The 27,500-nt window shown below is 45.2% G+C and overlaps 1 protein-coding gene across 15 annotated transcripts in view; it reads right to left on the bottom strand.

Annotated features, from left to right (window-relative positions):
* The window catches only part of LOC105898963 (membrane-associated guanylate kinase, WW and PDZ domain-containing protein 1-like), a 107,971-nt gene that overhangs the window by 58,076 nt on the left and 22,395 nt on the right, over positions 1-27,500 (bottom strand). For all 15 annotated transcript variants that reach the window (XM_031566205.2, XM_031566207.2, XM_031566208.2 and 12 more), the window contains exon 2: positions 17,615-17,731. In XM_031566205.2, the coding sequence (XP_031422065.1) occupies positions 17,615-17,731 (117 nt within the window). The remainder of the gene's footprint in view (positions 1-17,614; positions 17,732-27,500) is intronic.

Genomic DNA, 27,500 nt, shown 5'->3' with positions numbered 1-27,500 from the left:
TAATATACACAAACGCATTCACGCACGCACACACACACACACACACACACACACACACACACACACACACACACACACACACACACACACACACACACACACACACACACACACACACACACACACACACACACACACACACACACACACACACACTCACACACACACTCACACATGCACCAGAACATCTCACCCTGCTCACAGACACAGTAGATTTATGAGACAGAGCCCAGGGATAATCAATGGAGGAGATGAGAGGAGAGGAGAGGAGAGGAGAGGAGAGAAGAGGAGAGGACAGAAGGAGGGGGATGGTAGTGAGAGAAAAGATTGAAAAAGGGATGAGAGGAACAGACAAGAAGCCGAGATGAGGAAGACATACGGGAGGAGAACAGAACAGAACCGAACAGAACAGAACAGAAGGGAAGAGAACAGAACAGAAGAGAACAGAAAGAAGAGTACATGAGAGAAGAGACTCAGGCGCAGACGTGGAGAAGAGACAAGCAGACTAGAGGAGAATACATGAATTGGGACTCAGTAAAAACCACAGTAGGGGTAGGCTATAATTTTGAGCAGAGTAGACATATGCTTAGCTGGATAAAGAAACCACTGATTGGCAAATGGAATAGATACTTAGATATTTTTTCCAGAAATACTGAGGACAAGCTGACCTGTTTTAGATGGAACAATGTTAGCATCATTCGTACAATGGGCTGGTTGACCCACTGATCTGTGGATTATTGCAGTTATTTTAATATTCATAGGCAGGCAAAGAAAGGTCAAGACCATCAGATATTGGAGGGAGGACTGATTTCTGTATTAAACTGGATTGTTTGGTGAAATTCCACATTTATGTACTAAAAAGGCCATAGTTAATGCCTCTCCATTGAGTGTTCATCTGATATTTAAGGTACATTTAAGACATTTAAGGTACATTTTTGGCAAAACAATGTACTGAAGTGCTAAAAATGGTATGTTTTGTGAGGTATTAGTTTCTTGTTAAGACAACAGTAGATTGAGCAGTAGTCATAGTAGTAGTAGCAGTAGCAGTAGTAGCAGTAGTAGTAGTAGTAGTAGTAGTAGTAGTAGTAGATCGAGATTGGGAGATTGAGTAGCCTGACGATATTTACACGTGTTCATTTGCTTAAAAGCAGAAGGTAGATGCGCTATGAAGCTTTGGTTCATGGTGAGACCATACAGACAGCAGATCGAAGTGTTTAGAAGTGTTAGTTTGTGGTGAACAGTAGATTGAGGTATTGATGGGGACTCACTGAGACAGGCGATGAGGCGTTAAGAGGCAGCTTGCTGTAGAGGCAGCAGATGAAGGCCCTGATAATTGTAAGGCATGGCATCCAAAGCTGCAGGTTAGTTTGACACTGCACTGGGTTATTGATGATGGTTAGCAGGAAGATAGAAGGCGCTGAGGTATTGATACGGGTTTGTAGAGATGACTGGCTATAATGTATTGATGTGTTTCTGGTTGAAATATGGTAAGGTTCCACTGCAGGAACAAGCGTGTTTTTCTGCATGTTCCAACCTCAGGAACCACCCCTGAAGGAACTTTTTCAGGGACGTTTTCGGGGAAGAAGTAAGTACCTACTCTAGGGTAGGTACTTCTGTGTGGCCCTGAAACTGCTGAGTGGCGCTTGCAGTGATTGTTGGCGCTTACCGGTTGAACAAGTGCCATTTTTAAAACCAGCAAGACTATTTTTGACCAGATGTTTACGTGGTGAATGGAGCAAAATGAAATATGGCTGACAGAGTTAGCTTGTTGAGGTTACCATCACTGAATGATGACAAGCAACTGAACATCAGCTGAACATGCTTAAATTAATAACAGTGGTGCTAGTGTCTTCATTTATCAAGGAAATATAACTGCCATGAAGCCATTTAAACGAGTCATAGCAACTTTACAGCAAAATTCAACTGCCAGCTTCTTCTAGAAATTCGCTGGTTTAATGGTCTAATGTTGGTGCTGCCGCTGGAGAAATATATTATTTTGCATGTTATAAATATGTTATTTTTGCCGTGCTCGAAACGTGATGTCATGATCGTAGAGCAAAATGATTAGGCTAGGTCCGGTAGCCTAGTTCCTGCACCGCGGTGGCAAATCAAAAGACAAAAAGGACCAAGCAGCCAGCCGTCACTGTAAACCCCATGAGTGTGTGCAGTGGAGAGGCGCGTTTTGACACTATTAGAATGACTGGTAAATAAGGATTCTGTTTTTTTTTCCCCTGCCGTAGCATCTCAAGCTGGTTTTGTAGCATAAGGGTGACAGGAAAGAGATCAACGAGAGGGCAAAGAAACACAATGCTGGCTCTCTCGTATGCATACACAACACACTGCAGGAGAACACAGACACAGACATACACACGAATTAAAAACAGAACGATAATCAAGTCATCCACACATTCACAAATGGAAAATTGTTTTCTCTCTCTCGCTCTCTGGCGTTTTTTCTCTCTCTCTCCCTGTCTAACTCACACACACACACACACACACACACACACACACACACACACACACACACACACACACACACACACAACACACACACACACACACACACCCAGACACACACACACACACACACACACATACATACACACACACAGGGAGAGACAAATACAATGCAGTTACACATAAAAAGCCACTCTGTCAACCAGTGCCACCACCTTCACAGCTGAGCCTTTGCTTTCTGCTGCCTCCTCCCTCCCTCTCTCTCTTCAGCCCTTAATTTTTGGTGGGGAGGGGAGGGGGAGGGGTTAGAGAGGAGGGGGTACAGCATGAGGAAAGCGTGAGGGGAAGCCACGAACTAGAAAAACATCATCAGCTAAATGATCCAGCCACTCCATCCATACTACGCCTTCGTTTCCCCCTGTCAGTCTGCCTGCATCTCGACCCCCTTTCGCTCCGTGTCAGCGAGGACAAGGGGAATGAAAAGGGAATGATGGAGAGAACGGTAAAGAAAACAATCAATCCGCCGCTTAAAGAGAGAGGGAGCGAAAGAAAGAGAGGGAAAGAGAAGGACGATGGTAGGCAACTCAAGACTGGGAGAGAGAATGTGTTCAGGGGAAAAAGAGGAATGCGAGAAAGAGGAGAGAGAAATTGAGAGGGGGAAAGAGGGAGAGAGCGATATCACAGCTCCCTTTTCTCCGGCCACCCAGCAGCCATGAGGCAAAACGTCCTCTAACAAAAGGCAAGTGTGTCAACAGATCAGTGTTAAATTCAGCCCAGTGCACACACACACACATATACACACACACACACACACACGCACAAGACCACACATGTACACATAGACACAAACACATGGCAAAGCGTTGCTCCACCATCACGGCGAAACACATCACGGTTCATTAATATCACACCATGGCACAAGCAGATGTAGCGATGTGCTGAAGATTTCAGCTCAACACAACACAGCAATATTCCCATCTCTCCCTTTCCCTCTCTCTGTTGTCCTTTCCCTAGCGCTCTTGCTCGTGTTCTCCATCACTACATCCCTCCATCCCCCTCTCCTCCTCCCTCCCTTTATCTCTCTCTCTATCCCTCTCTCATTTCCCCAACCCCCACCTCCATTTTAATCCCGGAAGCTGCCGCGTCTCTATCGCTCTCTCTCTCTCTCTGTGTGCGAGGCAGCTACCGTGTGTGTGTGCATGTAAATGTGTGAGAGATGGAAGGAGAGAAAGAGAGGGAGAGAGAGAGAGCAGCAAAGATGAAGAGAACGTGGAGAGAAAGATGGAGAGTCGGACAGAAAGAAAGAACGAGGGGTAAACGTCAGAGCTTTACCTTTCCGCTGCAGCTGCTACTCTTCCTCTCCTCCTCCCCTCCTCCTCTCTTTCCTGCTCTCATCAAGGCTGCACTGAATCTCAGGCTCACACTCTTTCAGCTGTCTGTGAATCCTGCGCGCTCTCTCTCTCTCTCCCTCTCTTTCTCTCTCTCTCTCTCTCTCTCCCTCTCACAGCTCGAGTGCCGTTGCCCAGCACGCAGGCTTAGCCCAAGTGAGCCACACACACTCCATATACACACACACACACACACACACACACACACACACACGCACACACACACACACACACACACACACACACACACACACGCAAATAAACACATACACATCTACTGCAAGCTGTCTACCCCCTCCTCTGTCTTTCTATCGGATTGTGTTTCACTTCCACTGTCTTTTCATGTCTGTTCCCCTCTCTCTCATTTCACAATAGACAAAGAATGGCGCAAAAAACAAAAACATAAGCACACAATACAAACACACACACAAACACACACACCTAATGAACAGGAGCATAAAACCAACCTGCCTTAGGTCAAATGACTGCTGTGTGTGTATATGCAAATGTATGCAAGTTTGCCTGTGTGTGAGTATGTTTGTAATACAGATGCAAACTCACTTTGGACATATGAGTCAATCTGCAAACAACAACTGGATACTGAATGAATTTTTAAGAAACATTTTGTGATGTAAATGCAATGGCAACGCTCATCATTGTTTTCCCCTCAAAGTATGCCATGGATATTTCAGGCAACGAGGCAAGACGATGCTTTTCCCTGCATCACAAGACATATTACCATGACATATTAGCATGTCATCATTGAAGTCATCACTGCTGTCTCCTTGGCTGTTGAAAAGTACTTTCTGCTAGTAGGCCCACATGCAAATCTGGGGCTTGCAATTCCCATAAGGATGTGGTATCAGAATATAAATGGTTATAATATATATATATATGCAACAACTACTGGTACAGGTTTCATAGAGGTTAGTGCCTCAAGAATCAGTAATTCTGTTAATCAGTAATTCTGATAATGCCAGAATTATCAAAGCAGGGTATGGAGTTTAGTCACGATTTAAAATGATAGAGGGGCTTCCATCTTATTCTCACCATCTGTGAACATTGACAGGTTAGCCAAGTACATTCACAACTAAATGGTGCTGTGAACCATCTGACAACCAGGTAAGAGATAGCTTTGCAGGCACGCAGTTATAATTGAGATCAGGTAGAGTAGGAGGCTCAAAATAGGAATTATTTAAAAATAAACTTCCAGATGGCTGTATGTATATCATGTGACTACCCAGAACAAGTCAATAATTTCACAAGGAATATTAATTAGAAACAATTTTATAACAACAACCTTCTGCCTTATCCATTAGAAATCCACAGCTAGCAATCTGACAAGCACTAGTTGCCAATGGCAGTGGTGAATTATTTATTCAAGGTCAGTTATTCAAAAAAGAACTAACATCGGATTGCTTCGATCAACCAATCAAAATTGAGTACCCCACAGAGCTCTGAATTGATTAAGTGAAACTCGCCGTCGTCATGAAGCTTGCGTGAATACTGACCACTAAACCACACCAACGCAAAACAGTTCAAAAAGAGGATTATTAGTTTGCTTGCCTTGTTATAAAACATTTTTAAAGCAAGTCCCCCTTTGTCTATGAAAAATACAGCGCCTTGTTTAAAACATTTCAACATTTTTAACTTCTCACTGGGTGATCAATCCATACAATGTTCATGTTAGGTGCCCATTGAATTAATAATCTGACTGGCTATCCCTAGGCTAAATCGTAGGCCCTGACCATATTATATAAGTACAAAGTTTGGCTATAAACTCATCTACAAATAGGTTAGTTACAGGCTACTATGCTGTAAGAGCACTACCCTACTTAATGTGACCAGAGTTGTGTAGGCATGTGTCATGGTGAGAGTGTGCAAACACGAGGGTAAGGGTGTTAAAGGGGACTCGACCATTGTCTGTTGTATAACCATAGCCTAGGCTCAACGGTAGGCCTTGACCATATCATGTAAGTACAAAGTTGACTATAAATCATCACCAAATAAGTTAGTTACAGGCAACTATACTTTAAGAGCACTGCCATACTTAATAGGTTAGTTACAGACAACTATGCTGTAAGGGCACTGCCATACTTAATACGTTAGTTACAGGCTACTCTGCTGTAAGAGCACTGCCATACAAAATTCGACCTGTAGTTAGTTGTTTAGGTTTCTCATTCTGTTTTTTTTTTCACCCTCAACCCGCCCCCTTGCTGCAACTCCGCCCTGCCCCACCTTTCAAAGGCAATGATGTGGGAGAACAGATCAAATGCCATGACTCAACAAATTCAGTCATTACAGAACGATTCAGTCACAGTAGATCATTCAGAGTTAACGTCATAGACCGTTTCACAAAGCAGTATGCAGGAGTCAATACAAATTAATTAGTATTGCTGTGAGCTGGACTAGTCTGAGGTTGCATCTTATTATTTTATGAAATTATCTCGAGTAACATTACACATCAGTCTAGGAGATTTTATTTGCATCAAACGCATGCTCTGGATCAAGTGATGAAAAAAAGAACAGAATACATGGAATGTCGTGTACTGCTGAAAGAGATTGTTATTGTTGAGAGAAGTATCCCTCTCCTGGCCCAGATGTTCTACTAGGCAAACATGCTCCATGTTATGAGGAAGGTGAGGGCTGCATTGGCACTCATCCGTTGTCAGGTCGAGAAAGCAAACCCTCTCTGAGTTCTCCTCATGTGTTCCATATCATACGTAATTGTCTGTTGAGCCATAGTATCCGGGGTGAAGAAGAAGTGGTCAACATAAACGTAGTGGCCCCAATGTGGTGTGTGCAACAAAAAAAACACTGGAAGATTTGAGTCTCACTTTCCATTGCACAGCACTGAGGTTCTAGGCTAGCCCTCGTGCTAGCTCTAATTATGCATGTAGCCTTTGAGTGAAATTTGTTGAGCAGGAAGGATGGAATGAAATCAGGAAGGATGAGGATGAGAAATCAGGAAGGATGACAGTTCAGTGACTTAATGTGTTATTAATCACATCAGACTTTGATTATTACTGTTCATTTTGTTTGATGCTTACATTGAGAAAGAACTGTGTTAACGACTGCATGAGGTGATCATCCAATTGAGCCATTGAGGACTTAAGACCTTACGCCAAGATTATACCTGGTTGTTAAGGGATTTCACCAAGTAGCAAACGTCATCCAACTTGATAACATTTGCACAAAACCCATGTCTTTGCATTGAGGGTGTTTGGTCCTGTTGCTTAGAGTTTGCATCTTACCACATATCCTGCACATCCACAAAAATGGGACAATCAATGTTAAACTAAACGCTAGCAATAATTGTTTTGGTGTGGACAAGACGGTTCATGAAAAGGTCACAAGCCTGTATTTCAGGTCATCCCCTCGCCTGCCCGTGGTAGTGTGCAGAGCTTAGTGACTTTTGACTGAAGCCCGTATGGGGGGCTGTGAGCATGAACTCTTGTCAAGGTCACCAAGCTCTCTGTGGGCAGAGAAAGCCAGACATTGAAAACCCAAACACTGCTGGAACTTCCCCAATACACACTTGAGAAGAAAAATAGAGGACTTGTCATGGGTTTGTTCTAATGCTAAAGGATCTTCACAGAACCTTTTCACACAAAGAATCTTTGTTGTCATGAATAAATGGTCAGTGTACTACTGCGCGGCTCTGGAAACTGAAATCACACTCATAGCCACAGAGAATGCTTCAGCGTCCTTACATAGAAACTTGAAGAATTCATGGCAAAACAAATATTAAATTCAATTATTAATAATTGATTATAATAATCAAAAATCATGATTGCCACAGCAGGATGCCTTTGTAAATTGCTGTGGATAAAAGTGTCTGCTAAATACCAGACCTTTACCTTTACCTTTATCTTTATCTTTACCTTTACGTACTGGGTTGTAAAGGAAGTAAACAAGTATACTTCAATCGAGCACTACTGAACTGACCTGACCTGACCTGAGTGTTTGTGTACACACCTGAGGTAGGAGATACCCAACGCCTGCGGTACAGTTGCCTTCAAGTGTAGCTCTTTAGCAGGGGAACAGGCTCTCTAGCCTCGACTGTCCACCTCCTTCTCACTGATTATGTGACGCCATGTCCTTCTTCACCAGGCATGTTGACACAACAGACAGAAAGCATTCTTTGCATTCAACCTTTCCTCTTCCACGGACTCTATAGAGCTGTAGTGGTGGGGTGGTCAGCTGAAAATGGCTGCCTTAAGGCTAACACACACGGCAAGCTCAGTGGGGAAAATTCCATCGCTTCTGTTCTTCATTCGAAAAGATTTGTGTTTGAAAGCAAGTTCCATGTAAACAACCTGTCCCATTGCTCAAGCTGTAATGCTTTTGATGTTTGGTGGTAGTCCTCTAGTCACAAGCGCAAATACAAGGAGATACACTGAAACATTTCTGGCTGATAAACATGAGATGTAAGCATGGAAGGTTTCTTGAGGCAGAACACTGTGCTTTTTGTGAGTACATTGGTAGCACGCTATAGCATCTGTCTGTCATTGATGTGGGAACACAGTGAAGATACCCTCTGAGTTAAGTATTTGTATCACACATCACTGACAGCAGCTACTACACTGTGGCGAAGAAAGGGATCACACACACACACACACACACACATACACTCACACACTCACACACTCACACACACAGGTACAGATGTGTCTACATGATTCAGTCACCCTGAAGCCTAAAGCCAAGCTCTGTCTGGACAAAGCACAAAGCCACCAAGCCACGCATGCACACATACACACAAAAAACACAGACACATAGACTCGCTGACACTGTAAGGCCAAAACGTGAAGTTAAAACTGGGTCATTGCCACACTCTCATGCATGTGCTCACACACGCAAACACACACACACACACACACATACACACACACACACACACACACACACACACAAACACACACACACAAACACACACACACAGTGCTAGACGTCCCAAAGCTCTGCAAACAAGAAGACCAAAAAGAGATGGGTGGCTATATTTAGAACAGAGGGATGAATCATCCTTCACCCCGTCATCCTCTCATTGTTTTGCAGCGGAATTAAAAAATCATCAGAGGAAACTGTTTCTTGGCTTTTTACCCCCAACAAAAATCAATCAGAACTCTCTCTCTCTCTCTCTCTCTCTCTCTCTCTATATATATATATATATATATATATATGTATATCTGTCTGTCTGCCTCTCTCTCTATACCTCACACCTTTTCTCCTTCAAGTGGTGCAACACCTAACAAAAGTGCAGTGCAGATTTACTGACTGCCATGACTTAGTATTTCCACACTTCCTCGCTGCTACGAGCCAACGTAGACACGTTATACGAACTCCAAAGATCTCGTTGACTGGGCCCTCTGATAAGGGCTATATCTTCATGACTCCGATAGATTTCATAATATTTCCGGAGGCCTGCGGTGATTCTCTCCAGCGCTACGTTACACAGTCTGGAATTTTAAACTCTGTTTATTCAGCATTTTTATCCACTCTCTACCGCCACCCCACACCCCTGCCCCCACCACCACTCCGATCTCTTTCCGTTCCCAGAAAGAGAGACCTACTTCCAAATTGGCAGCGGAAAGGCAGCAATGTAGAGGCAGAGGACATTTTTCACCCACCATAAGCATGAGCTGAGGGAAAGAAGGAGATGGAGATAGAGAGCGAGCGAGCGAGAGGGAGACAAAAGGAAAGAATGATGAAAGAGATAGAGAATGACAGAGAGAGGGAGAAACAACCACAACCACATTAGGCCCAAGTAAATTCCCAATTAGACACTCTCATTCAATATTTATTAATCTGATCAATAGGCATCCATTTAGCGTTCCCAGCTCCAGGTCTCAAGGTTGAACTGAAAACCCTAATAACCGACCAATGACAGCAGAGCAAACCCTCATCCACAGCCTTCACCCAGGTCATCTCTAAGTCAATCAGGGGCAAGATCAAACCCAAACTTTAGAAACGGTTGTGTCTGTCTTCATCATCTACTCTCTCTCTCTTCCTCTCTCCCTATCTCTTTCTCTCTCTCTGTCTATTTCTCTCTCCGTCTATCTGTGTGTGTGTGTGTGTGTGTGTTTGTATGTGTGTTGTGTATACCTAGGCACTGTTTTTTCACATACTAATTACTGATCTATACAATACATGAATACCAGCAACAAAAGCAACCAAAAAAAAGAACTATGCTATGTGAGCCGTGTGTGTGTGGGTATGTGTGTGTGTGTGTTTGTTGTTTGTATAGTACTGATCTGGTAGCCGCATGGAAAAAGCCTGCCTTGACACATTTTCACTGCCACCCTGGGAATTCTATGAAGACTGCATTTCACGTCTTTATTAACATTGTTTGAGCCAACTCAGTGACAGCCAAGCAGTGTAGTATTACACACACACACACACACACACACACACACACACACACACACACACAAGTAAGAGACACAGAAACACAGACAGACAGACAGACAACAGACAAAGAGCAAAGAGCTGGAGAAGAAGATAATTGCACAACACAGAAAAGTAGGTCTCTGTTACCATTGCCATTGTGTCTACTTCAAATACAACACAAACATGGTGGTTTATGACAGTTGGTGACATACCCAGTTCCTACATGAGTTCAGACACCATTAGTTTGTCTGTGTCTGTTTGGGTTGACACATACAACTTTATTCTGATTTTTACCAATATGGCCTCCATTTTGCAGTGTGTCTGTATTATTTCCCCTTCATGGGGCTTTGTCTCTCTGAAATATCTACGAATTCATAAAGAGATTTAGAGATGTAGGACATAAAAGAAAGAAAATGAGGCGAAAGTGTGTGAGACACAGAAAGAAAGAGAGAGCAAGAGGGATAGAGAGAGACAGAGAGAGAGAGAGAGAGAGAGAAAGAGAGAGAGACAGCACCTGTCCTCTCCTCATTGCTATTCAGCACAAAGCTCATTGTTTTGTTTCCAGTATTCTCCTCTGGTTTCCTGAAGAGAGCATGGCTAAAATCTGCACTCTTCTCTGGCATGCTAGCAAAGCACATGCTAACATGGCAGCGACACCACAGTAACCTCACCATTACTTTGTGAAAATGGGTGAAACACACCTTCACACACACACACACACAAACACACACACACACACACACACACACACACTCACACACAGCTGAGCAGCCAGGAGACGGTTACACGGATGAATGCTGGCCATTAAAATGGAGCTCCCCAAAAGCACCCTGCAATGCAGCATGCTCTCTCTCTCCCTCTCTCTCCTTCACACACACACACACACACACACACACACACACACACAATGGCGAGTGCCACGCTTCCCCCTGCCATTCTCCGAGAAAAGCCCTTTTGTTCCGGTAGCATCTGGACCTGACCTCTACTGCTTGTGCCTAATGACCCCTCCTCCTCCAGCCTATTCTAAAAAACCTGCTCCCCCTTTTTACACACACTCTCTCACAAACACAAACTGACACACACACACACTCAGACACACACACACACACACACACACACACACACACACACACACACAGTTAGGACTGCAGCCATCCCCCTCACTGTGAAAAGAAGGTCTGTGTGTTCGTGGGCCTGAGGAATGAATTCGAAATCCAAGTGAGATAGATAGATGGATAAGAGATAGAGATTGAATTCAGTGAGAGAGTAGGAAAGCGACAGAAAGAGAGAGAGAGAGAGAGAGAGAGAGAGAGAGAGAGAGAGCAGAGCGCACTAGCCATCTGTCCTTCTGAGGCTGGACGTGCCTGCCTGTGCCTCCCTCCCCCTCCCCTCAGTTTCCCCTTAGCCCACATTCATCTCTCTCTATCTCTCTCTCTCTCTCTCTCTCTCTCTCTCTGTCATTCTCTCACACACACACATGTTCACACACATATTCTCACACTCATACACATACCTCCACACACACAAAGAAACACCTAGATTTTCAAACACACACAGTGGAATATCTTTTACACGTTTGTATCACAAACACATTCTGATCACACAGAAACTGGCTCACAAGCAGTTCAAATGCATCTCTTTCTGAAACACACACACACACACACACTGAAAGAACACAGTAGTTCCAAGACTTAATAATAGTTTCTCCCCACATCGCAACATATAACAATGCATACATGATGACCTCAAAAATAGTGGCTAGAAATGTATCATATAATAATCATTATGCTCATACTTTCTGATGTCCTGTCCACTGCAGAGAGTTCAAGCAAGCTTGAAAACGGTAATGAGTCAGTTTCACATACACACTTGCTAAAACCAATTCCCATTGTTTAAATATACAGGCCAGTAAAAGGCCCTGGTCATCACTGAATGCACTTGTTCTATGACACTGACACTACATGGTAAATATTCATTCCATATTCAAAACAGTGCAGGTCTTTGCAAACATCTTGCTAGCATTTTGCTAGCATTTTACTAGCATTTGTACTAGCAATCAAACTGTGCTGCTATAACAATATAATGGTCTCAACTCAACTGCTATCATCCAACTGAAAACAGTAAACAGCCTCCCATGGCCCATATCTTTGGTCACTGTATTATATTTCTGCTATCCGTGGAGACTTTTGTGTATCTCATATCCTTTAAAGATGCTCTACCAAGTATAGTGTAGTTGTTACCAAGCATAGTGTAGTTGTTGACCACAGTTGCTCCCAGGTGCACATTCTGAGGAAGTGTATAACTATAAGATCAACGAGTCCCTTAGGACATCTTAGATTGACAGTACCCTGGGCCTAAAGGTTTGGTGAGACAAGCAAGAATCAATTCAAACACCATTAAGTAAAGAACCAGTGGTCCTGCTTTCTTACGGAAATCATCATGGGGTCAAATCTACAAATGGAAGACAAACGTTCATTTTCATACTATGTAGTGCGTGTTCAAGCAAAAAGGCTAACACCTTAGCTAGCCTTGCACTTAGCCCACCATCACCACAAACCACTCCATTCTGCAGTAAACCTGCTCAGTCTCCTCTGAACCCACCCCGAAATTCACTGACTCTCCAAACAGAACACAGACCAATTACAGTCTCCTTTAAGACACAAAAATCCCTTACAAACCTCCAGCCATTAGCAGGCTGGTCTCGTCTAATCCAGGAGTCGCGGGACTGGTTTCCCAGACGAGGATTAAAGAAGCCAAGTCTTCGACTAAATTGCATTTTGAATAAAGAATCTTTATCGGAACCCAATTTAGCTCCACCTAATCCTCATATGGGAGAAAACAGTCCCTTAAAAGTCCATGCTGTGGTCTTGCCAAAAAATCATAGCGTTTTTGTGAGGGGGGAACTCGTGTGGATGTTACCTAACCGTTTTCAGTCTGAGCCCGATGAAGTCAAAAAAAGTGCAAAGCACCTACACATATTTTACACCTGCACTACTAGCCATCTTTGCTAAAGAGCTACCACGGTCAGCAGCCACCACAATCACAGCTATTGCCTCAGCCTCTGCTACAGCAGACAGACTCTCTCTCAGACTGTCCTCTGCCCAGCTACAGTAACAATACAGGCTCTCCTTCAGCACTCGCCTTTGGTAAACACCACTATCACCACCATTACCGTTATCACCGAATGGCATCGCCGACCATGCAAGACTCGGTTAAACCCAGTGCAGTGGCAAGCTCAACCACCGCAACTCCGCCAGTCCAACGTCTCCACCGGCTAGCTACACACCAGTCACACAATCCAGCCAGTGTACAAAGCGTGCAAGCTTTGGACAAATTCAATCTGTCCATTGTGAAAAGACAATCTTTGGGTAAAATCAATGCAGAAACCAGCAATGTGTGTGAGTGTGTGTGTGTGTGTGTGTGTGTGTGTGGTGGAGATGGCAGCTGAGCCGTTACTTGCCTGCGTGTGTGTGCTCTCAGAGCAGAGAAAGAGCCGGAGAGCACAGAGAGCCCGCCGATCAAGCAGTAATCCTCTCTTTGTGTGAGCGGCAAACAGAAAAACGTGTCCGAGACAATGATCCCTCGCTCGACAGACGAACGGAGGAGAGAAGCAGCCCGCAGGAGGAGAGCCAAAAGGGAAGGATGAGGGGGAGAACAAGAAGAAGAAGAAGAAGAGGGAGAGATGATGGAAGACTAGAGCAGTGCAAGCGAGCGAGTGAGCAAAAACGCGCGCCGTTAAACGAGTGTGGGAGAGGGGCAGAGAGCCACAGGGAGGCTGACACTCAGCAGAGGATTTGAAGAATGAGAGAGCAGAGGAGAGAGAGAGATCAGGTGGGGGAGGGAGGCAGAGAGAGAGAGAGAGGGAGAGAGAGAGGGAGAGGGAGGGGTCTAAAGGGATAACGGATAACACTGCTTTAGGAGCAGCAGCTGTGCGGCCAGAATGGGAGCAGAGAAAGAGGGGGGGGGGGGGGGCAGACAGAAAAGGGGTGATGGAGAAAAAGAGTGAGAAAGAGAGGGACAGATTGAGAAAGAGAGGGACAGAAAAAGATTGAGAAAGAGAGGGACAGAAAAATTGAGATTGAGCAAAAGAGACTGACAGAAAAGGAAAGATTGAGAATGAGAGGAAACATAGAAAGTGACAGAGAGAGATAGATTGATACAGGGAAAGGGAGAGAGAAAGAGAGAGAGAGAGAGAGACTGACTTTTTTCTGTCAGAGGCTGAGAGGCTGACATTTACAGCTCATGATGACAATGGCCATCTGCAAGGGAAGGCAGTGAATGAAGTTCACACACTCCCAAGCCCTGTCCTGAGGGCACACACACATACGCACACACACACACACTGGCCTGCCTCTGGAATAACAACAGCAACAAGCACCTGTTGGCCATGCATGTGAAAGAAGAGAGGTAGGGGGATGAAGGGATGAAGGGATGACAGACAGAAGGAGAGTGGGACGGTCAAATGTTCCAGCCGTGATGAAAGACAAAGAGTCCAAGAACCATCGAGTGGAGGGGTGGGGGGAGGTGAAGATGATAACCCTGAGGCAGAAAAAAAGTTACGGCTAGAGAACAATGCCCCCCATATCTCTCTCTCTCTCTCTCTCTCTCTCTCTCTCTCTCTCACACACACACACACACATGCACACTGACACATAATAGCTACACATGCATGGCACATCCAATTTTGTGTTTACAAGCATACTAATCAGGTCAGGCATCTAATTTCCTGGTTCTTTTGTGTGCTGAGAGATATACTGAAGGCATAAGGGCAGGTAATGATGGGGGGCAGGGTGGCCACTCACAGAGGCAGGGGGTAACGGTGTGTATGTGTGTGGGGGGGTGGGGGTGGGGTGGGGGGGGGGGGGTAGGGCGGTCTGTGATGAATCTCTTTAGCTCCTCATTCACCTTTGCCCACCCCCCACCACCATGCAGTAAAATGCACCAGCGGTGCAGCTGAGTATTGTATTCTGTTCATGGGGTCACTGTGCGGTCAACACTTGCAATGCATCGCTGATTGAGATACACTAACACGCATGCTCACTCACACACACACGACCAACACGCAGGGAGTGTGTGTGTGTGTGTGTTTGTGTGTGTGTGTGTGTGTTTGTGTGTGTGTGTGTGTGTGTGTGTGTGCGTATTTGTGTGTGTGTGTGTGTGCGTGCGTGTTTGAGCCTAAGCACTTCAATAATGTTAACAAAATACTTTTTCCAGTGGGAGCTCTGGGAAGACAGAGAGAGTAAAGAGGGTATTTTGGGGAATAATAGATAGCTAGATAGAGAGGACTAACATAATCTGTGAAACTCTTCCATTGACAGCTGTACGTTTGATAAGAAGCGTTAGGCCTGGGAGTATTTCATCTCATCTCTCCTCGGTATGTTGCTAGCGTGGGCGCATAAAGCACATTTCTGTTTCCTGGCTAGAACTCCCCAATCAAAACACGGTGAAATTTTAAAGATGTGTGACCGAAAATGGAACTTTGGGCGATGGCCGATTTAAAATGTAATAAGGAGGTCTGATCCATATTAATTATGTAAGAGAAGCTCGTTTGCATGCATAAATTACATGTGTTTCCAGGGGGAGTTGACAGACCGTCTGACTAAGCAGACTGAACACTCAGGGACGAGAGGAGAGGTGCTGCACCCGCCTGCCTTGCCCTCTGCAGTCCACACACACACACACACACACACACACACACACACACACACACACACACACACACACACACACACACACACACACACACACACAATCAAACACATGAACTCACACACACACAAAACACACACACACACACACACATAGGCGCATACACACGCACACACACACAAACACACATATACACACACACAGCAAACATACTTACATATACTGTATACTTCCACAGTTCACACAAACACACACACACACACACACACACACACACACACACACACACACCCCACACACCAAAACCACACATTCTACATTTAACATCTTCAGCTCCTCTGCAACATGCAACATGTCCTTCACATAACCACTGAGGAACTCCATTTCCAATATATCAGGACATCATAATCCTAAACACCAGGGGATTTACCCATCACATGGATGGGAGAGAGAGAGACAGAGAGAGAGAGAGAGAGAGAGAGAGAGAGAAAGAGAGAGAGATGAGCAATATGATGTTAGTATGACGTGGCGCCCTGAAAAATATGGATTGAAACCTTTTTAGGATTTGCCTCTCTCTCTCTCTCTCTCTCTCTCTCTCTGTCTCTCTCTCTCCCATCCGTCTCTCTCTCCTTCTCTCCTTCTTTCCCTTTCCTCCAAGCATATATTTTAGCTGATGTATGTAAATTATATGGATTAGATAAGTGTGACCTTCCTGAACATTGTGCCTGAAAGGAAAATGTGCCTGCTAACAGTAACAACTTACAGTAACAGTAGACAGACAGACACACACACACACACACTCAACAGGATACTACATATACACATCATGAAGAAGATTTAAGCACATTTAAGGCAACCACAAATACTTCCTCCTTCTCTTTATCCATCTCTCTTTCTTTTCCCTCTTTCCCTATTCCCCTCTTTCTCACACACACACACACACACACTTTCCTTCTCCCAGTCTGGCTCTTCGTCACTTCCACCATTCCCCACCACTCAACCAAACGCACTCCAGATCAACACTGCCACCATCACCGCTCAGCGTCCAATCAGCAGTGACCAGCAGTGAAGCGCGTATTTATTCCAGACATCTCCATAGCAACAACCCTTCCAGCGCTCCACCGTGGCGGGGCAGATTGACGCTCAGGTACAGCGTGGGGACCAGGGACCGTGAGGTAGGCACTGTTTCATCAGTCCTGTGCAACAACACGGGGACTGGTGGGGGGGAGGACGCTGCGTAGTGGCAATACTGGGTGAGTCACATGACGTCAGCATTCCTTCAGCAGAGGGGCTGTTGTTGTGTCGTTGGCTTTGATACTCACGCCAGTGTTGTGCATTTTGTTTATCCCGCAATAAAGGAAAGCAGAGAGAGAGAGACAGATAGATAGAGAGCAAGAAGAGTGTGTGTGTGTGTGTGTGTGTGTGTTTGTGTGTGTGTGTGAGAGAGCATAAGGATGATATACACAAAGATAAAGAGTGGAAGGGACATAGGAAATGAGAAAGGTGATAAGAGGTGAAGAGGAGAGGAAGAGAGACAGGAAGTGAAGTAGAGAGTGAAGTGGACAAGGTGAGAGGAGAGCAGAAAGAGAGGAGAGAAGAGAAGACCAGAGGAAAAGGGACAGACACAACAAGGAAAGTGAGGGAAAGAGGAGGACGAAGAAGAAGAAAAGAGGAGGAAGATGAGGAGACGAGGAGGAGGAAGGTGAATGGTGGAGCAGAGAGGCACTCACAGGGCACGGCGTGGCGGTACAGGTTGTCCCTGATGACCTGCTGCAGCTCATGGTCAGGGGATGACTTGTGGAAGCGGAGGCTCAGGTAGTGCTTCAGGTCCTTATTGAGACGATGGCCTGCCAACAAACAAACAAACAAACAAACACTCATTAGCAAACACACCATCGCCCCATCTTCAGTCAACAGCAGGTGCTTATTTGAGCAAACACACAGAGCACTTTTCGATGGACTCGAGCACCCGGCCCAGCCTCGCACAGTACACCCAGGCACCAGACAGTCCGCCTCGCAGTCTGAGGAAGAGGCAGTCTCCACGGACAACCGGCCACTCCTCACACCAAACACGTTGCCATGGGCAGCAGATGAGGCGCTCTGCCAAGGCAACTTATTATGGGATGTGGAGATATTCATCCTTCCTCCTCAGCCTGAACACCAAAACACCGTTGGAGAGTTTATGTGGACAGAATGGACAGACTCACTCCAGTCTTATAGATAAGCCATGTCCCATAACAACAGTCAGTCAGTTGTGGTCAGACAGCTTTACTGTGGAGTATCAGCAGCATGTAGAGACAGCCTACGTGTTTTGTGCCATCAAAGCTGTGATGAGTAGCTGCATAAGGGAGACAAGCATATTCAAAAAGGAGAGCTCTATGCAAACGTTGTTTCCGTGTTCAGTCGTGCAGGTGCAACTACCAAGTAGAATAGCAGACAGCTCTGCCAGCCCACTGGTGGTGGGAGACACAAACATTTGTGCTTGGTAAACATTACAAACACTCCCGCCAGACAAGGCTTTTATACGTCCTCGCTCACCATAGCACCCACAGAGTTTCAGTTTGAAATCCAGTGAGACACAAATGGTTCTGCTTATCAGTAGGGTGTTGATGAATACAAAAGTGTGCCTACATTACAGCTCTCTTGTTATGGTACCAGGTACAGGCTTAAAATAAAAAACATTCTACAGCTTCACCACTGATTGTTAATATTGTCAATACTTCGATTCTGATGAGAGCAGATAGGAAATCAGATACAAAAAGACAACCTGGTTTACTGTCCTGAGATCGTCCCTTGACTATAGGGACATAACTCTGTGTGCATTTCCTTTTAGCCATTTTCTCACTGTCTCTATTCCTCCCCCTTTCTCTCTTTCTCTCCCTCTCTCTCTGCATTGTATGTCACTATGCACCGACAATGTACTGTCAGGTACTGTAATAGTTACCTAGCAACCAACCAGCCAGCACAGACAACACTTCCTCAGGTCCAGGCTGGGCACCACTTCAAGTAAAACAGGACAAAACATACAGATGAAAGCTGAAGAAAGCTGAAGAAATCTATCCATCCAAACAGTATCCATGCACAGCTTTCTACACAACACAGATATAATGAGCTTTCAACATCCGTAATGTGCTTTTAACGTCGACACATATAAGCCGTTTTTGTCAGCCATGGACAAATGATTGTTCGATGTCAATCAATCTAGTTCAGTGTGTCACTGCTCCTGCGCACGAACATGGGCATACGCTTGACTTAGTTTTGTCTTGGTTTTACTTGGTGTAATCTTGTAATATCTGTTACATACGTACATATCTGTATCTGTTACATACATATATGTTTTTAATGTGCGTCTAGACACATGGCCTCTAGCGCCAGGCGACATATAATGGACTCTACGACCAGCCTCTATTGTGCCTCGTACATACCTGTTCCTCAGTCTTACTCTCAAGTCAGGCGTTGATGAGCTGGTTTTAATTCTCAGGTCTTACTGTACCTCATTCCCAGCCTTGGACCATACATGTGCACTAGGACACATATGGAGAACGCAAATAGAAAAAGGACAGACTACAGGTGTCTTACAATATCATGCGCAATTGCTCTACCAACTATCAGCAGGCTGTTAAAAACAAAGTCAGATCAAGCCAATGGCTGTCATACTATGCTTAATGTTACCTCCACTGTGGATCATTTTAATGAGCTTTCACTCATATGAAACCCACAACCTGCCCAATGGATTTGATTCCATCTCACCTTTTAAAGGTGTTTCATGCTGTGGGTAGAAGTAGGCTCGACATCATTAATGAATCACTGATCTCAGGAGTTGTACTTTCATTTTTAAAACATGCAATGGTGCAACTTTCGTTAAAGAAGCTTAGCCTGGAACCTGATTCTCCCTCCAATTTTAGACGTATCTCTAAGCTCCCATTTCTAATGAAAATACTCGAAAAGTCAGTTATTTGAATGAGAATGAGTTCAAGGTTGATTTTGAGATTTTATTGTTTGTTTTTAAAGCTCTGAATGGACTAGCTCCAGTTTATATTTCTAATCTCCCGACCCCTTACACTTCATCAAGGACTTTAAGATCCTCCAATAAGATTTTACTGTATTTACCTTGATCTAATTTAAAATAAAAGGGCAGTCGAGCTTTTACTGCCATTGGTCCCAAATTATGGAATAGTCTTCCATTTTAGATCTGTTCTGCTTGCAGATTGAAACCCACTTTTATACACTGGCTTTCTCTGGTGATGATGATGCATTCTTTTGGCTGCACTTAGCCATGTCTGAGGTCAGGCTTTTATTTGTGCTTTTAGTCAGTCTGAGGTTTACTCTTTTTTTTTTTTTAAGTTCACTTTTAATTTGTTGTTCTCTTATTGTGTTTGTTTATTGTTTGGGTGGTTTTATTGGTTATTGGTTTCTATTAGTGTTTCTCTTATACATCCTCGTTTCATCACTTTTAGATTTTGCTTGCGAATGTTCATTTTGTTTTTAATCTTCCTCTGTGTTTTATTCTTTCACTATTATATGTCCTGTATATTCTATATGTTTTATATGGTTTTAGTCTCCTTGGTACTTTTAATCTCTTATTCTATTTTTCTATTCTTGTTTATTTTCATTGTAAATTGATTAACCTCAACTGTAAAGCACTTTGGTACAACTCCTGTTGTTTTAAAATCTGCTTTATAAATAAATGTTACTTGACTTGATGATATCCTTTATACTCCACTTTCTTGAATAATATCAGCCATCTACTTCTTAAAACTCAAAAAACAAAACATGTGGTCTTCTGTTAGAGCCCCTAAAGACCCACCCTGACTCAGCTATTTTTTGTTGTTGTTTACCAGGATGTCTGTGTGGGTGTGTGTGGTGCAGGGCTATTAGGGTAGAGGTCGGCATACCTCAGTGGATTTCAGGAAGTGTCTCCTGTTGGACGTGAACAAACAAGTGGACAAAGCCTTCAATAAATTCCAAAGGAGACCTAGAGAACCAGTCTGCATGCATCTCACACCATAGCATAACACACTATGGAACCACTCCTATAGACCTATGTGGGTGCCAACCCGGTTATGAGATGAGTATTGGCAGGCAGCATGTGTTGTTGAAGTCTATGTTGCTGCAGACTGGGCCTGGGCTTCTGCGATCCCCATGGGTTCAATGACGATTGACATGATCACTGAGGCTGGAAATACACTAGACACAAGTGGCCTCCCACCGTCTAGTCCAGTTCAGCACAATGTTCTCATATGACTCCTGTCATGAAAGGAAGGTTGAGAGAAGAGCCATATCTCATCAGAAGTACGTCACAATTATCTCACTCACACTCTCTTTATAGTCACAGACAGCAGAGAGAGAGAGAGAGAGAGAGAGAGAGAGAGAGAGAGAGAGAGAGAGAGAGGAACAGGATTTAATCAGACAGAAATCAGAGATGTGGAAGACGCATACATTTGATGAGGCGTGAGTCTGTATCTATGTATATATATATATAAGTGTGTGTGTGTGTGTGTGTGTGTGTTTGTGGCTATGTGCCTGTTTTAGTGTTAGTATGTGTGTGTGTGTGTGTGTGTGTGTGTGGTGTGTGTGTTGTGTGTGTGTGTGTGTGTGTGTGTGTGTGTGTGTGTGGTGTGTGTGTGTGTGCACCACATGTGGGGATTAGCAGGCATGGACTGTGTCGCATTAAATCAATCCGCCCATCAAATATGTAATATTTTCCCAGAGTTCCCAGTGTGCCTGGGGAGGAGGGTGTGTGTGGCGCCTCTGATCTGATGCAAGGTTCCCCGTAAATCAACACGTGCACACTGAGGTGGGACTCTCACTACATGCATAATATACCAGGGTTTCTAGCGCTCACTCTGTCTCTCTCTCTCTCTCTCTCTCTCTCTCGCTCTCTCTCACACACACACACACACACACACACACACACACACACACACAGAAACACACACCATAGAGATGTTACATTCAGGATGTATTCAAATGACTAAAGAATCTAAAGAATCACAAACACACAGACACACGAGGCTCAAACACTCACATATGCTCAAAATACCCATTCGTACAGATAGACAGACAGACAGACAGACAGACAGATAGATGGACAGATGGATGGACAGACTGCCACCTAGGCTTAGATGAGGGACAGAATATTTGTGGTCACAATGACAAGTCATCAACTGACTGGAGAAAAGAGGACCGGCGTACATAAATGTGACAGGCACATGAAGCAATACTCACACACACCCACACACACCAGTGAGGAAAGTTCAACAGAGATAGCTACAAAAAGGTTTAAAGGGTCTTGTCTCATTTAAAAGGTTAACATCAACTGGAGTAGAAACTCAAAGAAAAAAAATAAAGAGTGGAAAGACATGACGTAGAGAGAAAGAGAGAGAGAGAGCGAGCGAGCGAAAGAGTGGGGGGTGCGTTCAGGTTTGGACAGAGGAGGGTTTAACCCAAATAATAGTGGATTATACACACTCTCTGATAGGCTTCCAAAACACACCCCAAACACACTCTACTCTCCCTCATACGCACACACACACACACATACACACACACACACACACACACACTGCCTACTCTCTAGGCCTCCACTAAACATTACATAACCTTAAATCTAGTTATGCATCCCTTTCATTGGCAGTGGCGGAGGGGGACGGAAGCATTCAGTAAATGTAATGTTAAATAGGAGAGGCCGACACTGAACAGAAACACACAAAAACTCTCACACACACAAATGCACAAACACAGCTCACCTGCCCACACTGTCACACATACACACCCACATGCACACACATGCACACACATGCACACACACACACACATACACACCCACATGCGCACACATGCACACACATGCATGTACACAAGCAGAATAAACCCATGACCGTTGATCTTACATACTGGACCAATCACTTTTTATTTATATTGCGCCAAAACAATAGAATTGTCTCAAGGCGCTTCACAGAGCACAGGGCCTGAACGCCCTAGACCACACACACACACACACACACACACACACACACACACACACACATAACACTTATCTTCCCTACACTGGGATACACAGACAAAAAAAGATTATATCAGAGGCCAGGTGAGACCACCCTTGCCACGGCAACCACCACCTCTGCGATGGCCGAATCGGCGTGTCACTTCCTTCATCACTGGCAGCCATTAGAGAGCAACCGCAGCCGGCCAGCACAGTGATGGGGCTTGTGGATGGGGCTTGTGGAGGGCTAAGCTTATTTCAGCTAAGCTGCGAAGAGCACCATCACAGATTAAAGCACTGCCACTGACTTCATTAGGTCAAGAGAAAGCACACACACACACACACACACACACCCACACACACAAACACACACACAAACACAGGAATACACACACAAACCAAACACACACATTCACAGGGACACAGAGGACACTGTCACATGGGGAAAGAAAGGGGGAGTGAGAAAGAGGGAGAGGCCAAGAGATAGAGACTGCCAGAGAAATCTAATCATTCTTTTTGATTACAAAAATCTCTTTTATTGCCGAGTCAATCTACAGACGGCTATTGTGTGGCTACGTGACACGTGTGTCTAAACGCTTGAGCGTGTGTGTGTGTGTGTGTGTGAGAGAGAGAGAGGGTGTGTGACTGTGTGTGTGTGTGTGTGATTTTGTGTGTGTGTGTGTGTGTGTGTATGTGTGTGTGTGTGTGTGGTGTCTGTGTGTAGAGAGTGTATGTGATTCTTTCAGCTGTTTGGTATTCTGCTGGAGTCTCACAGCTCAACACTGCCCTCTGTGTGTTTGTGAGCATTTATTTATGTGTGTGTGTGTGTGTGTGTGTTTGTGTGTGTGTGAGAGAGAGAGAGAGAGAGATTATCTCTGATATGTGTGGGTGTGATCAGATACACATACACTTGGGCATGTGCCATCGAGCATGTGAAGACATATCTGTGTGTGTGTGTATGCACGCGTGGCAGTGAGCAGACATGTGTGTTGTGTGTGTGTTTGTGTGTGTGAGCATGTGTGTGTGTGTCAGCTCAACACTGCCCTCTGTGTGCCTTTACACAACGAGTCTGCTCTGCTTCCACTGGCCCCATCTCCATAGCAACCCACTGCCTTCGGCCAATCAGACAATGTCTGTGTGGTCTGTGTGCCCTGCCGCCACCTGCTGGCAAACCTTAGACTTACAACAACAAGCCAGACACCAAATACACACAGGCTTACACAGAAGCACACACACACACACACACACATACAAGATAGATGGAGGGAGAAACAAACACTTCTACACCCTGGCAAAATAAAAGAGAGAGAGAGAGATGGAAAAAAAGGAGAAAGAGAACAGAGTAGTGGAATGAGAGGTGTGTGACAATGACTGAAAGTGGAGTGGGATGGTCTGTGCCCTTTGCTGTTTGGCTAAATGCATTTATTCCATTTCCTTCAGATTATGGGTGTCAAACTCTGCCGCCCTGACAGGGTTACACTAATCAGCACAGTCACCTGAGCCTGTGTGAGTGTGAAGATGAAAGCTGCCCCTCAGACACACACACACACACACACACACACACACACACACACACACACACACACACACAGAGTCACTAATAAACACACACATACACGCAGATACTCACAAGCAAATTTATGCTCACTCACAAACACACTGTATACAGCACATGAGACCTCATAAATTGAAAGGTTATGACCACCGTTAGCATCTGTGTTTACTTTTGCTAATCATATCTGTGGGCTACACACACACACACTCACGCACACACGCGCGTGCACGCACGCGCACACACACACACACACACACACACACACACACACACACACACACACACACATCCCATCAGGTGTGTCTGGCACTGTCCTGCTGTCCAGACTGGCACTGAGTGACTTTGGAGTTGGTGCAGTGTGTGTGGCTCTTGGCAATCACCCTCATTATTTCACTCTCTTGATTAATGAAGCCTCAAACAGCTGTGCTTCAACACCATAACATACACACACACACACACACCACACCACGTAAAGCTGTGCTTCAACACCATAACATACACACACACACACACACCACACTACATGTGATTGTGTGCATGTGCGTGTGTGTCTGTGTATGTGTGTGTGTGTGTATGTAGGTGTGTGCATGTGTGTGTGTGTGTGTTTGTGTCTGCTGGGGCTTGTGGAGGGCTAATGGGTGTGTGTGGGGTGTGTGTGTGTGTAGATGTGGGTGTGTGCATCTGTGTGTGCACTGTCTGACGGGCCTGGATTGGAGCTGTATAGGGTTTCCATGTTTTCATCTCACTAATGACATTCCACAGACGGGGGGAGGAATGGCAGGGAGAGAGAGAGGAGAGAGAGAGAGAGAGATAGAGAGAGAGAGAGAGAGAGAGAGAGAGAGAGAGATAGAGAAAGGGGGTCCTAGAGTGGCCTGACTGGTTCGGGGGGTGGTGTGGAGTGGTGTGGTGGTGGAGGGTCTGAAGGCCTGGGCTTTGTGCTGGCCAACCCAGTGGAGCATCTCAGCACCTCAAAGAGACCTGCACTCAACACCCTACTGACATTACATACCAGATGAGAGCTGTCTGGGGCTATAAGCACTGAACCAGAGAGAGAGAGAGGGAGGGAGAGAAGGGGAGAGAGGAATGGGAGTGAGAGGGAGAGAGGGAGAAAGAGGGAGGGAGAAAGGGAGAATAAGAAGAAAGCATGGGGAAGAGAGCGATAAAGATACAAAATGGAGGGAAAAAGTGATACAGCACAAAGACCAGGAAATGACCAGACAACAAATATACACAGATAGATATAAAAAGAGAGGGAGAGAGAGAGAGAGTGGGAGAAGAGAGAAACAGAAAGAGACACTCCTCCACACCTCCCATCACTGTAATCTAATCAAAGCCTCCAGCCAGCGTCTCCGGGCTCAAGTGTCCCCTGCAGACGAGGCGAGGTGGAGAACAAATGATTCCAATAAAAAAGCACTAGACACTCAGACACACACCAGTCAACCCCACACATACATACACTACACACACACACCCACACACCACTCCCCCCCCCACACACACACCACTCACACACACACACCACTCACACACACTCACACACACGCACACACACACACACACACACACACACACACACACACACACACACACACACACACACACACCACTCCCACGCACACACACACACACACACACACACACACACACACCAGTCACACACACTCACACACACACACACACACACACCACACCTGCTGCTCCTTCATCCAGTCGACCAAATCAACACCTACAGCTCGGCTAATCAGATCAGCCACGGATGCCTGTGTAGAAAGCGGCTAAGACAATTAGGAATGAGCATGTTTACATCCTCCTCTTGATCGTCTTACAGCAAACATATTTGTTAACCACACTCCTTCATTAATGGAGACTGAATGAGACTTAAAGAGTACATACTCATTAGGTCATAAATGACTATATATAAATGTAACTGAGAAGATTAGGATATCAGTTAGGATGATATACACATGTCTACTACATCCTGCAAGTCATCCTTTATTGAGCTAATGACTGATTCATAAGATCATTAGAGTGAGTATATATATTAGAGTATGCAGTGTAAGGACGTTGGTATGTAATGTTCAAGACTACATCTGTATCAAAGAAGTGCCCTCTGCATTCTAGCCGGTCCACCTGGCATACAGAAAGCCCAGAGGCCATCTTCAAAGGACGTGAGCTGACACGACTGTAAATCATGTGAGACTACAAAGCACATGCCAAAAAACATCAGGGTAGGCGTAGCGTGATTTTAGAAATGTTTGTTTGGTTTCTACTGAGGGTGGTGCATCCGGTGAAGTTAGGTAAACCAAGGGTTTACCACAATAAACACACTAATTAGCCAAACCGATCAGTGAGAAGCGGTTAGCGTGATTGGCTAGGCTAGGACCTGGAGGTTGTGATTAGGGCTGGCTTGAGAGCGCACGGGAGCCGGCTTGAGGTCAGAGTTGAGAGGGGAGCTGACATCCATAGCTGGGGAACTTCCTGGGCTTAACAAAACCCATCCCATAACCCCCCACCCCCCTGTCTCTCTTCTTCCTGCGTGGTTGTAAATCTTCTGAGACCCTCCATCTATCCTCTCCAAGACACCCCCACAGCCACACATGCAATCCTGAATGACTGCCCCAAAGCATGCTGGGAACCGGGGAGGTGGAGTAGTTGTGGGAACTAAAAACAAAAGGCTGCATGTGCACTGCTGTGATTACAGGAGAGCATGGGGCTTTGATTACAGAGGGGAGGTAGGCGTTGAGAGAGGCGGTCGTCCCCGGCAACAGCGCGCTGACGCGTGCTCAGCAGGAAGGCCTGAAGGTGGCGGAGCTCAAAGACGGTGCTGATTTATGACGGCAATCACAGTCAGGTGGGATGACACGGAAGGCATGTTCAGTAGCGCCCGAGAACAAGACCCCTGGATCAGGGGGAGCAGGGGTTATGGGGGTGCGGGTGTGTGTGTGTGTGTGTGTGTGTGTGTGTGTGTGTGTGTGTGTGTGTGTGTGTGAGGGGGCACCCTGTGATGAAACAGCGTGTAAGAGCAGCTCAACTCCTTTTGTCTTAAAAATGATGTGCATGCCAGGAAGGGTAATGG

Source organism: Clupea harengus, chromosome 4, assembly GCF_900700415.2.
Source record: "Clupea harengus chromosome 4, Ch_v2.0.2, whole genome shotgun sequence".
Classification (NCBI taxonomy): Eukaryota; Metazoa; Chordata; class Actinopteri; order Clupeiformes; family Clupeidae; genus Clupea; species Clupea harengus.
Note: the sequence above shows the minus strand (reverse complement) of the source record. Positions and strands in the feature narration are given on the sequence as shown.